Source organism: Herpailurus yagouaroundi, unplaced genomic scaffold (assembly GCF_014898765.1).
Source record: "Herpailurus yagouaroundi ecotype Mexico unplaced genomic scaffold, PumYag 250, whole genome shotgun sequence".
NCBI classification, from domain to species: domain Eukaryota; kingdom Metazoa; phylum Chordata; class Mammalia; order Carnivora; family Felidae; genus Herpailurus; species Herpailurus yagouaroundi.
The window spans coordinates 2,007,352-2,023,791 of NW_024412467.1; the positions used below are offsets into that span (position 1 = coordinate 2,007,352).

Sequence of the window (16,440 nt, forward strand, 5' to 3'; positions counted from 1 at the left end):
CCCTGTTATTGGAACTTGGCCAGAAGTAGAAATACATGAGTCATTCTTAATGCTTTTGCTTCCTACTCATTTTTTTTTGGTTTTAATTTCTATCTCTCTGCTGACTAATGATAACGTTGGGCACTTTTTCATGCGTTCATTGGCCATTTGTGCGCGTGTAAAAAAATCTCCATTAGGTCAGGTTTGGTAACTGTGATATTCAAACCCTCTTCATCCTTACTAATTTATCTGATTTTGACATATCCCAACATGTATTGGTACCTTTGGGGGCTACCGTTTCCCTGACAATGGCTCAAGTCAGTCTGGAAGCAGGATACATCTCACTACAACATTCTCTCTCTCTCTCTAAGGGAGGGTACTGCCCTTTCCGGGGCAGAGTGGGGCCAGTGGAGGGCGGGCACGGGTAAGGGGGTGGGGGCGCGCGCAGGGGCGCAGGGTGAGGGGAGCAAGGGAGCAAGGGGAGAAGTGTATGTGGGGACGGCGCGGGGCACAGGGCGCTGGGCGAGGCAGGAGGCCAAAACAGCACGGCGCCCTTCCCAGGCGCGTGGGGCGCTCGACTCCAGGACTGGCGGGCCTCGGAGGGGGTGACAAGGGGGTGCCGGGCGGGCTCCCAGCTGCCTCCAGGCCGCCCACAGTGTCAGCCACAGTGGGAAGAGTGGGGGGGGGGGCGCGAGCCTTATCCCCAGGAAATGGGACGCGGACGGAGGAAGCTTCTGGAGTTCGAGTTGTCCCTGCTCACCCCCAGGGCAGGTGACTCCCCTTCCCACGTGGTTCCCGGCCCGGCTCCTCCGGTGGATGCTCCTTTGGGTTCCCTTGACTCCGGCGCCTCTCCCTGGAGCCCCTCCGTCCGCAGCCTCCCTCCTGCAGCCCTGCGCCCCTCGGTGGAGTCCGGAGACCTCCCTGGGCCTCCGGAAACCCTCCCTGAGTCCCCAGGAGTCCCCACAGGTGAGCCGGCATCACTTGTTGGCGTGCCTGCTGCGCCTGCGCCCTCCGGACGAATTAAAATACATTTTTATCCGCCTCTTCAATCAGTTACTGAGAGTATTTAAAAATCTGAGGTTTTGAATTCGCCTGTGACTCCTTATAGTTTTGGCAGTATATCCTGAGGCTCTTAGTGCATGTAAATTTGAAAGTATGGTTTCTGACTAATTGGTCCTCTTATCTTTATGAAATGACTCACTTTGGCAATATTTGTTGCTTAGCACATGCTTTATTGCTTATACGGCTAGGTCAGTGTTCTCTTGGTTAGAGTTTGAGATCTCCTTTATACAGACATGACGTGGGCATAAGTGTACAAAGACATATTTCAAGCCTCAGGCACAGAGAATGGAATTAACTGTAAGATTATGGAATTTCTGAATTTCCCATGCTGTGAGCTGCTGATGCTTTGGAACTTTGCCTGCACAAATTACCATTAGCTGAGCTAGAAGTGGAGCCTTGCAGACGGGATCAGCACTTGCTTTTTCCAGGTTTATGGGAGCTACTCAACTAAATGGCAAGAGGTTTGTCCAGTGCCCCTCGCTAGTGTGAATTCAGGCTGAAAACACTCATGGTGGCCAGGTTGTACTTTTTTTCTCCCGTCCACTTAACACTAAGATTTGAACTAATAGATTTTCCTGTCTCCTGGAACTGGGCTTGGGATGGGAGGAGTGGGGGATTGAGGAGAAAAGCAGTTTATTTCTACATTCATTCTTCTTTTAATGTAATTTTTTAATGTGTATTTTTAAATAAAAAAATTTTTTTTAATGTTTATTTATTTTTTTGAGAGAGAGCATGAGTGGGGAAGGGGCAGAGAGAGAGAGAGGGGGAGACCCAGAATTGGAAGCAGGCTCCGGGCTGTGAGATCATGACCTGCTGAGCCACCCAGGGCTCAGTGGGTTTCACCCACTGGGATCACTTTTGGGGGGAAGATCCCAATTAGACTCCCCAACTTGACAGGCTTTTTGGGCTGTGTCTCTAGAGCCATTGGAGGCCATGAATGCAAACCTCTATGTGTTCCCTCCCCCACCCCGCCTCCTTATTTGGGGGAAATGGCTGGCTACAGTCTTGTCTGCAATCAGTGTCTGATTTGAGAATTCCTTACGTTCATGACAGCCCATTGACTCTCTTAAGATGGTCAGATTTTTAGTTGTTTTTAACAAGAGGATTCATTCAGGTGGTTAGCCCGTCACCTTACTGGAAACAGAATCTAAATTTAGTACATGGTACCTCAAACTCTGTTAGGCTCCTTATTTATGCTTTTGTCTCTCACATAATTATATATGTCCATAAATGACAATTGAGAGTATTTGTTTTAAATTCCATGGGAAGAAATTGGGAAGGTGATCAGCTTTAGTGATTAAGTATGTGCTGACCATTTCAGCAATGTTCCTGGCTTGGGTCAGTTTTTAAAGAGGCTGCCAGAAAGTGTTGACGATGATACCACAAGCCACTTACATCTGCTGGTTTGAAACTGCCCAGGAAACTTTACATTTTTTATTTTTAGCTTTTACTTCCCTTCGGTTTATATTTCCGTTGTAGTAGCCTTCTTCCAATGCCAAAACCGCACGAGCAAGCTATGGGAGGTTGGCAATTGCCCTGCCCCCACGAGATATGTCTATCTGGAGCCTCCAAATGTGACCTAATATAGGAAGAGGACCTTTTGGATATAATTAGGGATTTTTTTAAAGTTTATTTATTTTGAGAGAGAGAGCATGAGTGGAGAAGGAACAGAGAGAGAGAGAGGGAGAGAGAGAATCCCAAGGAGGCTCTGCTCTGTCAGAGTGGAGCCCAACATGGGGCTCGAACTCACAAACCTTGACAGTATGACCTTAGCTGATACCGAGTTGGATGCTTAACCCATGGAGCCACCCAGACGCCCTGATATAATTAAGGATCTTAAGAGGAGATCATCCTGGATTATGTAGGTAGACCCTAATCCAATAGCAGGTGCCTTTACAGCAAGAGGAAAAGACAAAGGCAGAGCCACAGGAAAAGACACAGAGGAGAGACACGGAATGAAGGTGACCACAGAGCAGGAGCCCGAGGTGATGCATCTGCAGAAGCTAGGAGAAAGGCACGTACGCTCCTTCACACTCCCGGCAGGAAGCAGCTCTGCAGGCACCTTGATTTCAGACTCCTGGCCTCTAGAACCATGAGGGATTACATTTCTGTGATTTTAAGCCACCCAGTTAAACTTGAACTTGTTTGGGCGGCTCTGGGAAACTAACAAACGGTACTCACACTCTCTCTGCTTCAATGAGATTGAAAGCCTAGTTTCCCATCAATTGTGATCAAGGTCAGGGACCAGAATGGAACTTCTCTGGAGCCACTCCCAACTTCAGCAGTTTTCTGCTTGTGTTCTTTCTCCAATCAAGGGTTTCCAGGAGTTTCCTATTAGTGTACATGCTCAAAGCTTTTAAAAGTATAACGCCCTTCCTATTACTGTTACTTTTTTTTCTGTTACCTTTTTAAAAATTTTATTTTAGAGAGAGCATGCACACCCATGTGTGGGGGAGGGGGGGCCAGAGAGAGAGAGAGAGAGAGAGAGAGAGAGAAGGAGAGAGAATCCCAAGCAGGCTCCCCCGCTTGGGATTGGGCAGAGCCCGATGCAGGGCGTGAACCCATGAATGGTGAGATCATGACGTGAGCTCATGACATGAGCCGAAGCCGGACGCTTAACCCACTGAGCCAACCAGGCGCCCGCTATTACCGTTACTTTTGACCATGCCTCACGTCTGGGCTTGGCTCTTGCCATCATCCGCCTCTTCACCCTCATCTATGGTAGTATTTTTAATGTTTGACCCTCTCTCCCGTCCCCTCCTTCACACCTCCCCCCGCCTCCTCCAAACACATTGAAAAAGTCTCTCTGAAACATCTAGTGTGTCTCTGAACTTGACAGAAAAGTCATTTTTATCCAGTGAAGTCCAACAATACAACAGTTGCTAGGATTTGTCATCGCAGCAGCGCTGTGAGGTGGGCATTGTCGTCACCATTTTATTTAAAAGGACGGTGTTCCTCCCACTCTAGAATCAAAGAACTAGAACCAGAAGGAGCCTTGGAGCTGCTAGCCTGTTTTATTAATTTATTAAACAGTGCTGAGTAGCTATGATGTCCTAGATTCTAGATCCTAAGCCGCTCTGGGGATTCCAATGTAATTGGTCTATTCTGAGCCTCACTGGCTGGCAAACGACTATACATCACTATCTGCATGTAGTGCAATTTTGGAGCATCAAGAAGTTTGATGCTGGGGTGCCTGGGTGGCTCAGTCAGTTAAGCATCTGACCTGATTTCGGCTCAGGTCATGATCATGATCTCACAGTTCATGGTATTGAGCCCCATGTTGGGCTCTGTGCCGACAGCATGGAGCCTGTTTGGGATTCTCTCTCTCCCTCTCTCTCTGCCCCTCCCCTACTCACGTTCTCTCTCTCTTTCTCTCTCTCTCTCAAAATAAATAAATAAACTAAAAAAGGGATTAAAAGAAACTTGATGTTAATTTTAAACGAAGATAATTATAAGTAGGCATTTTTTTACACACTCCAAAACAACGTAAATGGACAAAACTATGTTGTAGAACCCTATTTATATTGGCACTTATAAACCTACTTTATTCATAACTGTTGCATAGTATTTCATAGAAGAATATGCCAAAATTTACTTACTTATTCCTCCATTGGTATTTCCAGTATTTTGTTGCAATAGACATCTCTTTGTACCCGTACTAAAGTATTGCTTTAAAAACAAACTTAAACTGGAATAGAGGTAGAGCTGCTCAGCCAGAGGATAGTTATATTGTGATTGATAGACACGGTCAAATTTCCCTGCCGAGCTACTGTTTTATACTCCTGTGTTTATTATGAGCATACACCTCTCCCAGGGGGCCCACCAACACTGAATACTACTCATCTTTAAAATTCTGCCAGGGGCACCTGGGTGGCTCAGTTGGTTAAGCGTCTGCCTTAGGCTCAGGTCATGATCTCACGGTTCGTGGGTTCAAGCCCCGCATTGGGCTCTGTGCTACCAGCGTGGAGCCTGGAGCCTGCTTCAGATTCTGTGTCTCCCTCTCTCTCTGCCCCTCCCCCACTCACGCGCACGCTCTCTCTCTCTCTCAAAAATGAGTAAACGTTAAAAAAAATTTTTTTTAAATTCTGCCAATGTGAAGGGTGCAAGTGACCATCTTGTTTTGATGGGAGGAGGGCAGAAGAGAAGGTTAGGGAAGATTCTCACTGTGTTCCCTTTGTGTCTGATGGGAGACACATCGGAAGGGGCTGGGCTCCTCTCTCCTTCTGCCAGGCTGAGCTGGCCTGAGCTAGTCTGCAGAGGAGCAGCAGGGCTTTCGGTGGATGTTAACATTCTGGATATGCAGAGGCTCTTCTAGATTGTTCCAGGGTGCTCTGTCTGCAACCTTTGACCTTCAGTGTAGATTAGGCCCTCCATATGCATTTTCCCTACTCTTCTCTCTGGGCCCAGAGATGCCATCTTTTACTTCTCGTGACCCAGAGAACCTAAGTGTTCCATAGGCCAACGTAAGCGTGTAGCAGCCTAAATGTGTAATGTGGTGTGAGATCAGGTCCTTTTTTTGTGTGCGCCCAGATTACCGTGAGAGGCTGGCCATGCTCTCCTGGACTCTGGCCTTGGTGCAGATAGACCATCGATGGCTGGCCCATGCTGTGGGAGATGAGAGTTTGGGGAACTCTACGTGCTCTCTTACTTTTCTCTAATAGACCGTGTGCCACACTGTGTTAATACTGTTGGCACTAGGGCTGTGTGTCGGTGACCGAGCCTTTAAGCGTCACAATGTGCTTTGTCATGCTCTCATTTTATACTAACGGAAACTTAATTTAAGCATGACTTGAGCAATTTCTTTTTCAGTGATAAAAACAACCATTTATTATGTCCACAGAGTCTGTGGGTCAGGCATTCTCAGACAGGGCACGCCAGGGACAGCTCGTGTCTGCTCCGTGCTGTCTGGAGCCTCACCGGACGGCTGGAGCAGCTGGGGATAGAATCTTTGGAAAGCTTGCTCCCTCACACGCCTGGGAATGATGGCGGCTTAGCCCTCGGCTGGACTTGCCAGACGCCTCCGTGGGGTTCTTTCATTTGTCCCAGCTTCCTCATAAATGGGGACTGGCTTCTGAGGACAGGCCCAAAAGAGAGGAGGCCAGGTGGTGTCTTAGACCAAGCTTCAGGAGCCACGTAGCATCTGTTGTCTGGGGCAGTCACAGGCTCCCGCCCAGATACAAGGGGAGGAACACGGATGCCACACACCTCCGTGGGAGGAAGGTCAGTCACACCGTGAGAACAGCCTGTGGGAAGCTGAGGCCGTCTTTGGAAAATACCATCCGCCGCTTTCCCTAGGCCCTATGAATGCGTTCTCTTCGTTTCCAGACTGGAAGACATTTGGCCAGACATCTCCCGCCAGAAAAATGCAACTGAAGGTCAAACGCGCCAGAATCATGGAGGGTAACACATTTGTCTCTGCAAACGAGTCTGGTTCTAGGGACTCTTCGGTTACATACCCTTGGTTTATCGTAGCTTCCCCGGAAGGAAATATGCGATGCAAAATCGTTTCCCTTATATTTATCACGACCTTCAAAACTGCTGACCCAAAATTGGCCCCTCCAAAAGTTAGTATGTTCTTCTTAATGTCTTCTCAGTCCTTGGGAAGATCAGTAGGAAGGTGAGTGGCTAGAAATGCCTTTACTGCATCATAGACTATAACCTCTGGATGTATAACCTGGACACCGAACCTGGCCATTTGAACAGGAGACCCACATTCCTGGCCGGTGGCACCTTACGTCTTTGAAACTAAAAAACTCCTGCCTCCCCGTGTTTACATAATTGAGTTCTAGTCGTTAAGTTCTCGGTAGTTTGGAAACTGGAAATGGAACAGGCCTCATAAGGAAAGAAGGTAATGGCCAGAGCCACAGTCCTTTTTTTTTTTTTTTTCTTAACATCTATTTATTTTTGAGAGACAGAGCCTGAATGGGGGAGAAGCAGAGAGAGAAGGAGACACAGAATCTGAAGCAGGCTCCAGGCTTTGAGCTGTCAGCACAGAGCCCAGCACGGGGCTTGAACCCACGAACCGTGAGGTCATGACCTGAGCCGAGGTCCGATGCTTTAACTGACTGGGCCACCCAGGCACCCCATCAGAGCCACAGTCTTGAAGGCACAAATGAGGAGGGTGGTGGGTGGTCAAAATTTCTCAGGCCCGAGAAACGCTTTTCTCATCTGGATGCTAGATGGTTCCTCGTCTTATGCATCAGATCAGGGTGTCAGTTCAAGAAACTGTTCCTGAATTCGAATGGGAAACCAAAAGAACTTGCCTTTCCCTGCTGCTTCTTGGGGCAGAATGTAGTTCTACAACTTAATTAAAATTCTTCCCCTGCCCCCTTCCTCAGTCCATAGAAAGCAGGGCAGGTCTGTACCGTGACTTTCCTGTAAGCCCCTGCCTAGAACACACGAGAGTGGGGTCCATCCTAGCCTGACCGTGGCCACCAAGACAGGCATCCTGCACAGTGCATTCGACATCACCACCACTGTCTGCTTCCTGAACTCTTTCATCATCCCAAGCAGAGACTGTACCCATTAAGCAGGGACTGCCCGTTTCTCTGTCCCTCCAGTCCTGGTAGCTGTCCTACATACTGTCTCAATTTGCCTATTCTGAGTATCTCCCAGAAGTGGAATTCTACGGTATGTGTTCTTTTGTGTCAGCTTTATTTCACTTAGCACACTCTTTTCCTGTTATATTCATGTTGTAGCACCTCTCAGAATGTCATTCTATTATTTGGCCAAATAATATTCCATTGTGTATGTAGACACCACATTTTGTAATCAGCTCCTCTGTTGATGGACACTTGGGTCATTTCCACCTTCTGACTCTTGTGAATAACGCTGCACTGGACGTTGATGTACGAGTATCCGTTTGAGTCCCTCCTTGCTTTAAATTCTTTTAGATGTATACACAGGAATGGAATTGCCAGATCATCCTGAGTGATTTGTTTGGAAACACAGAAGTTTCCAAAATATTCTATGACAGCAGGGAGACTGCTTTTCTCAGGGCTTAGAACGGACAAAAGGGCACTACGTTACGTAATGCCTCAGGACAGAATATTATGTCAAGGTGTTATTCAAAGTTCTTCAGCGACTACTATTATTATATCCTAAGCCTTTGAGCAGTGTAAGTGGTAAGGGGAAGGTGTTATTGGGGTCAGCAGCACCTAAAGGCTTTGTTTTATTCAGGGTATTCTCTTTAGTGAATCAGGATTAGAGACTAGAGGAGAATAAGAGTTTCTGGAAAACCATTTTTTCGGGCCATGGTTTGGAGAAGGCTTATAAATTTCATAAAATTAGAGTTTATGGAACCAAGAAGAGGAAAGCATTCAGTTCCACCGGCATAGACATCTGGATTTTATTACCCAATTTGCTGCTAACAGGACATTAACCTTAGGGAAGTGACTTAAACTCTTAGGGCCTCTGCTTCCTGTATTAGACAACATGGATGGAGGGGGGGTTGGAGGACAGGGTGGGAGGTTTGGGCTGGATAATGTCGGGTCCATTTCTGCTCTATACATCCATGATTTTAAAAAGCTTGATTACTTTCTTATCCAGATCAAATTTTTATTTTTAGAAAGCCTTGATCCCTAGGTCCTGGCCACGTTGATTTATGACATGAGCTCATTGTAACTACCTCATCACAGAAGCTACTGTTTGTTTCTATCATGCCTTTACTCAACTGGAAATGTGCGACGTGAATTTAAGATAACAAATATTTCCTCAGAGTATGAATCATATCATGGGCAGAGTTATTGGATACTGTCACACCCTAGATCTTGTATTTGGTACTGTAAAACTTTAGAATAACAGTGATTCTCTTAAAAGCCATTATGCTCTCCTTAACTACTTTCTGTAAACACACCTGACCTTTACAAACATCTCGCCCTTTCTATGAACCCACCATCTGGTTTCGACTACATTTCCTTTAGAAATCATAGTAGTATAGTTTGGGAAAAGGCCTGACCTGTGATGACTGCGTAGTTGTGTTTATAGCATCTAGTGCATTTCTCATTCATTCAAAAATATGCCCCATCCTAGGTGTTGGGGATATAGCAGTAAACAAGACAGCCCCCCTGCCCCCCATTTAGGTTAATGTTCAAACATGAAGACAGGCAGTGAATAAGTAATAACAGGTGTGCTGGATGTTAAGCTGGAGAAATGGAAAGTTCTCCGTGCCACGGAAGCTTATAGTGGGATTGAGCCAAAACTTTGGGTATCAAAGATTTCCAGGTGAAGTGGCATTTCAAGTGAAATCTGAGGAGTGGGAGGGAGTTAGCCAGGCAAAGATGGGGAGGGGGGATGTTGAAGTAGGGGGAACAACTGAAGTGCACAGGTCCACAGAACAGCAGGAAAACTAAGAGGTGTCACACTGACCAGACCGGGGTGAGCAGTGGGAGATAAGGGCAGGAGAGGGAGGCACACGCCGGGATGAGCATGATAGGCCACGCTAAGGATTTTGGACTTTATCCCCAAGGAAGTGGGGAATCATTGGGAGCTGCAAGCAGGGAAGAGACGTGGTTCCATCTGACATTTTTAAGGCTCGTCTAGCTGTAACATACTGCGTAGGTTGGAGGTGGGCTGGCAGGAGGAGAGTAGGAGGCTCTTCCTGAAGTTCACATGAGAAGGCCAGGGATGTGGCTGAGGCCCTGGATCCCCCTGGAGGGACAGGCATGGTGTTTGGTAGGAGCTGGGGGGCTGCAGGTGGACCTAGGGTCAAGAAGGCTTCCACGGAGGCCACAGGGAAAGAGCTTTCCAGAAGGGGGAGCGTTGTCCAGGGTGCCAGTGGAGCTGAGATGTCCAGTAAGTGGATGACTGAGAAGCATCGTTTGGCTTTCACCACGTAGAAGATATTGCTGATCTTAGAACATTCCTGGTGGAGGATGAGGGCAACACTCATCTTGAGTGGCTTGAGGGGTCAGTGGAAAGTAAGAAGAGAGGAGAAAGAGAGACAGAGGGACAGACAAAGAGTGATACTCTTCCGGAAGTAAAGAGAAAGGACCATTGCTGGGGGGGACAGTAGTGAGTTTAGCAAGAATTATAGTTTTAAAAACTGGAGAGGCTTGCACACGTTTAAATGCCAAAGGGAAGGAGCTGGGTAGAGAGGAAAGACTGAAGAGTTAGGAGAGAAAGGGACAATAGCCTGGGGCTCCTGAGACTATGCACTGAAGAAGGAAGTCTAGAACCCAGGTGGAGGAATTGGTCACTTGGCACATTTCACGGGCATTTTCCAACAAGACGTCTGCCTTTCTCACTAGACCGTAAGCTCCCGTATCGTATTCGATTCTGTATCCCTAGCACTGAGGCTAAGACCTGACACGGAAAGTGTCCTGTGAGCATTTAACTGAACTCATGTGTCCTTGGTGCTGGAAGTCCTCCCTTGGGCAGAGAGACCAAATGCCTTGACGTGTAGTGGGCTTCTGGTGTAGACTTTAAAAATGAGAGCTGTGGGTGACAGAGTCGCCTGGCCAATGATTAGGCTGGTACCTTTGGTCATTTATACTTGACGGGAAGGTAGTGGCTGAAATCCGTCACGATGGAGATGGAGAGAAACACACGGTATACAAGTCAAGAATGACTAGAGAAGTATTTCCCTCCCTCTTGGCTTTCTTCTTGGCCCAGAAAGGAAAAGGAACAATCCAACAGTCTCCACAGGAAAAGGAACAATGCTCCCACTTGGTGGGTCCATTTCTGTCGATGGGAGGCAGCTATTAGCACAGGCCTCAAACAGAACAAAACGCTGGTTGCCAGCCTTTTTCCATCCAGTTGATCATAAATCTTATATAAATGTACAAATTAAACTAACTCAGTGAAACAATTCCATTAGATTTTTTTTTTCCTTACTGGCAAAGGGCACCATTAATCTTGAGGAGCAAACATTGTTCCATATCTGTTTTGTTTTCCCCAAATCTCAAAATGCGTAAAGACTGACACTTACGCGTGAGATTCTTCCAGGAGGGAGGGAATGAGTTGGAAATGGCCTCTGGGGTTTGTAGGAAGGGAAGATTGAAGCCGGGCGAAGAGGATGTGTGCCGGTTCCAGAAGCAGACTGGCTAATACTTCCAAGAAAGGAACATGCTACGGAGGTGTTTGTTGAGCCAGTATTTATTAACCGTTGACCTTGTGCCTCTGGCCCAGGCTCTTTGCCAGACACAGGCAATGAAGAGAAGGCAGCAGAGTGCTGGCCTTTGGGAGCTCATCATTGCGCACCGTCCTAGAATGAATTCAGTGTCCACTAGAGCTGCTTAGGGAAAGAGTCTTCTAGGTTCTGGTAAATTGGGCACATGAAGATCCACTCGCGGATGCATGGAAATAATGATTCTGTTAGTCAGCGCAGTACCCTAGAAACCCCAGCGCAGGCTTCTTTGATAAAAGCCATATTACAGAGCATGGCTGAAGAAGGCATGAGGCCCTCAGTCCCCTGTCCTGGACCTCTGTTCGGGGACCGGTCATGTGCTGTTGTGCCTACAGAGATACGACTGGGCTTGCGGGGGAAATTCCGAGTCCAACCAGTAGCCTAAAAAAGAACCCAAGCCTTCCCCCTTCGCTACCCCCACTCCCGTGGCTCGACCCACTGAAGCACGTGACCCTGTGACTGTGTGCCTGGCCATTCAGATTTGTCTTTCTATTCCCTCATGCCCTGGAAACACAGGCAGAAGGGGGATAAGTGTTCTCCAAGCAGGGACAAAAAGCAAGGGATTCCAGACCTGCATGAGACCACAGGGGTTCCTGTGCTTGGGTTTTTTGAGGTGTCCCTGGATCCTTCTCACGGACCCCTCTTTTTACTCGAGGAGGTTCTGATTTCCGGAAACAAATGAGCGAGGCGGACACAGTCTCTGCAAAGAGCAACAAGGGAAGGAAGCCTGGGGAACAGGAACGTTTAAGGTCAGGCAGAGGCAAAGGAGGAAACAAAAGCAAAACAGAAGGGAGCAAACAGCTCCGGAGGCCCAGGAATGAATGCGTTCCATTCACCGATTTCTAGCAAGCAGAAAGTTGCAAGGAGAAGGTGGGTGGTCATACTGAGTGTAACAGTGAGGCCAGTACGGTAAGGATGGGCAGATGCTATCACACCTTCCTGGATGGCCTTCCTTCCAGGCACGGCGGGAGAAGCCAGATGGCACTGGGGAGGGAGAGTTAGGAAGTGGAGAGGAGGAATAAGAGTAACAAGAAATGTGGCAGATGAAAAAGAGAGAGAGAGAGAGAGAGAGAGAGAGAGAGGATAGTTGCCCGAAGAGGCCATCATCCGAGGGAGGTTTAGTAGGACAGTGTTGAGAGAGATCTAGAGAACTTTTCTCTAGGGTACAGCGTGGGTGAGAGTGGGCGGGATACAAACCTTCCCCTGGAGAAGGCTGGCACACTTCTTTGGGAGGTGCAGTGTTCTGTTACAGTGGTTTCTCCCCAGAGTTCGAGACAGACAGGATGAGGGGACTGGGGAAGGGCCTCTCAGGGGAGCACAGCTGCCCCGTGATATTCTGAGTCAGGCAAGTCTGAAGAGATCTTTTTATAGCCTCGCTTGAGTCACCACCAGGCTGTAGAATGTTCCCCGCCCCCCCCCCCAACTTCTTTTGTCATCCCCCTAGCATTTTATTTGCAAACGAGAGGGCTGATATCAGCAGGTTTCTTTTCCCTGGCCAGGTGCTGTTTGGGGGACTTCTTTGGGTGGAGGGAGTACCGTGGGTAGGGGAGTGGTCTGGAAGCTTGTAGGATTTTTTTTTTTGGTCACTTGTAAGTGTCATCAGATTATCTGTAGTATGTCTTTTTTCAGCCTTCCTGCCCAACAGTCATTAGATCCTTTAACTATGGAATCTGGTTTTTCTTCAGCTGGAAAAAAAAAAAAAAGTTCTCTTTTTATTTCTTCGATTGTTCCTTTTCAATTTGGTTTTTTTCCCCTTTGGAAGACAAATTCTTATTTATTCTCATATTTTCTTCCTATGTATTTTGTGTTTCATAATTTCTCTCTCTTCTATGTTCTTTTTTCTTTTTTAATTTTTTTCTGAGCTGGTGGGGGGGTGGGGGGAGGGGGATGAGACTCCTTAAATTGGTTTCCTAGTTCACAGATTCTAAATGTGGTTTTGGTATATCCTGCTACTTAAGGCCTCTTCTGACTATGCGTTGCTGTGGCACTCACGGTTCTGTTTCTTACGGCTGTTCCCTCGCTGCTCCCTGTTCATACTTCCTTTTCCATCTCTGCAACGTCTTCCTGCATGTCACTTTGTCCTTTGAGACTTAAATGTCTAACTCCCAATCCCATACCCGATGGGAGGTTTAATGCCCCTCCTAGGTTTTTTGTTTGTTTGTTTGTTTGTTTCTTTTTGATCCCAGCAGGTTTTGTATAAATGGTCCCTTCAAGGTCCAGTTTTCTTTGGCCAATCATCTCCTGACCTCACTCCTCCTTATAGCCAGCCCATCCTGGCCCGGACAAAGGCCACATCTTTCCCTGTGTTTCCCAAGCGCCATTCACCTTGTGTGGGGCTCTCTTTGCTGGAGGTGTAAGGAGGGGTGGCACCACTGCCCTCCAGAGAGCACACACTGTCCTTGAAAGTCCTGCCCCCTCCCCATCTTGGGAGCCTGCGTGCACCTGCTTCCCCAGGTGCCTTCCCCCCACCTCCTACTGGCTCGTGCTCATTCAAGAGCCCCCTTCTCCAGAATCCTAGTTTCTTTTTCTGTCAGTACTTAAACAGGCAGAAAAGCCATCACCAGACCTGTTTTCTCCTCAAGAGAGTCCGGGCTCCCTCTATTAAAATGACGATGTTTATAACTCAGTGCCCTAATGCAAAAGGGTTTTTTTTTTTTTTAAATTCTGCCTTGTGAACTCAGTCCATCTTGGGGAGAGAGATCTTCTTATTTCCAATTCCCAATTTCCTCCACATATGTAGTGGTCCTCATACCCCCTTTGATTTCTCTTAGGTTTCTCAGGGTTGGCAAGCAATGCGGGTTCCCATGGCAGTTGTGCCAGTTCCTTTTGGCAGTTTCCTGCCTCCTTTCCTTAAGTGAGGCTTGTGTAGAATGTATGAAACATGTAATACATGTACAGCCACCAGCAATAACGTACGGACCCCAGAGAGTGTGACTCACCATTAGCCAGGAGTAAATAACAGACTCGTTGCCATTCTCCTTTGTCTACCTGATTCAGATTCACTTTTGTGACGCATCCGGTCCCCATACCATACTCTTGGGTGCTGGTCCCCTTACGTTGTCCGTATGCTTGTGTTAGGGCTGGTCAACCAATCACAAAGGTTCATAGCTGCTTAGCATGCAACTGGCCATGTCCAGTTGACTAATTGCACACTAAAAAACACCGCGAAAATGGTGCAAAAAGCCTGTGATATCGCCACACAACTCTTACCCTTGTTGTTGTGAGTGTAAATTGGTAGAGTCTCTTTGGAAAATTGTTGGAACCTGTCAAAGTTGGGTGTTTATATACCATTTGACTCAGAAATGCCAACCCTGGGTATATTGCCAACAGAAATGAGCACTTACGTCCACCAAAAGTTATGTGCAAGACTATTCATAGCACGTTTAGTCATAATAGGCAAAAATAAGGAACAGACCAAATAGCTAACAATAGTAGGATAAAGAAAATGTAGCGTATTTACACAGTGGAATACTAGGCAGCAATGAAAAGGAACACCCCACTGCTGTGTATAATAAGGATAAATGTCAGGGCACCTGGGTGGCTCAGTTGGTTGAGCGGCCAACTTCGGCTCAGGTCACGATCTTGCTGCTTGAAGGCTTGTGAGTTCGAGCCCCACGTCGGGCTCTCTGCTGACGGCTCAGAGCCTGGAGCCTGCTTTGGATTCTGTGTCTCCCTCTCTCTCTGCCCCTCCCCTGCTCACGCTCTGTCTCTCTCTCCCCAAAATAAATAAACATTAAAAAAAATTTAAAAACAAATAATAATATGGATAAATGTCATAATGGTGGGGGAAAGAGCCCAGGTATGTAACTGCACGATTCCATTTATGTGAAATTCCAGAGTAGGCATAACTAACCTCTAGTGATAGAGGTCAGAAGAGTGGTTGGTATTGGAGTGGGTATTGGCAGGGCAGGAGTTTGCTGGGGAACTACAAATGTTCTGTACTTTGATGTGGGAGGCATTTGCATAGGTGTATATCTATGTAAGAGATCACAGGGGCACCTGGATGGCTCAGTCAGTTAAGCATCCGACTCTTCATCTCGGCTCAGATCTTGATCTCAGGGTTATGAGTTCAAGTCCCATGTTGGGCTCTGCACTGGGTATGAAGCGTACTTAAATTTAAAAAATCACAAAGCTGTACATTCAAGATTAGTGCACCTTACTGTATGTTATACTTGTGTTTTTAAAAAGTATGATGCAATATGTTGTAACACTAGGGAAGGAAGAATTGAGAGACTTTCTCGATTTGGGAAGGAGAAGAACACTTTCAGGGGCCAGGGGTTACCTCGAATTGCCTTATGTAGAAATCCTTCCTTTATCCTATTAACAGACATGTCTCCTGCTAGAACAGTTGAAGCTGATTTGCTACTCCACTGATGATTTGCCATTGAGTTGGTCCCTCCACACCATCATAAGCGTCATCAGGGGTACAAGTCCTTTGTCACACTTCCTGTGCTCCAGAAGCTTACAGTCTTACTAGCAGAAATAACATATTTAGAGAATTTAGTATTATTCCTTTTCCTCAAGTACAATTTGTGAAGTGCAGAATTCTCCAGGAATTCAGGAGAAAGAAAAGTCAGTTAGAAAAGGCGGTGAGTGAGGAACACCTGGCTGGCTCATTCGGTTAAGTGTCCAATGCTTGGTTTCGGCTCAGGTCGTGATCTCACGGTCCGTGGGTTCGAGCCCCGTACCAGGCTCTGCGCTGACAGTGCAGAGCCTGCTTGGGATTTTGTCTTCTCTCTCTCTCTCTCTCTCTCTGCCCCTCCCCTGTGCGCATGATCTCTCTCTCTCTCTCAAAAATCAGTAAAATTTAAAAGGAAAAAAAATGGAGTGATTTCAATGAAGGAGGAAGAACTTGAGGGTTTTTAACCTGATGGGAAAACTGTCTGATAGTCTTTCATTGTTTACTTTCTTGTCCTTCTTTGACGGACCGTAGAAGACCTGCCAGCAAGTGCCGGGATAGTGACCAGCCGAGAGACAGCGAATTTGTCACATAGGGGAAATCAACCATGGAGAAGATCCCAGACTTGCCAGGAGATCTGGGTTTGGACCCTGAGCTGGCACCGGCCTGGGGCTCCAGGGACTGGGAAGACAGAATCGCAGTCAGAGGGGTGTAGGAATCAGGGACGACCTGGGGCCAGAGCTAAACTCTACACCTCGATGGAAAATAGTCTGCAGATACCCTTTGTTCGCTAGGAAAGCAGTTATTGTAAGTGCATTAAATACGGGGTATATGTGTGTAGGTGACGAGCTGACTCGAAGAGGCAGAATTAACA

The 16,440-nt window shown here is 47.2% G+C and overlaps 1 protein-coding gene across 3 annotated transcripts in view; it reads left to right on the plus strand.

Moving 5' to 3' along the window:
- The window catches only part of LOC121020562 (cytidine monophosphate-N-acetylneuraminic acid hydroxylase), a 127,118-nt gene that overhangs the window by 12,192 nt on the left and 98,486 nt on the right, over window positions 1-16,440 (plus strand). Inside the window, exon 1 of one of the 3 annotated variants that reach the window (XM_040460640.1) lies at window positions 744-945. The exons of 1 other annotated variant lie outside the window; for it this stretch is intronic. Coding sequence is in view for 1 of the 2 variants with exons in the window: in XM_040460639.1 (XP_040316573.1) it covers window positions 11,985-12,037 (53 nt within the window). In the remaining variant the exon portion in view is untranslated. Of the gene's footprint in view, window positions 1-743; window positions 946-11,929; window positions 12,038-16,440 lie in introns of those variants that run through there. One more of the 3 variants, XM_040460639.1, reaches the window with a different exon arrangement.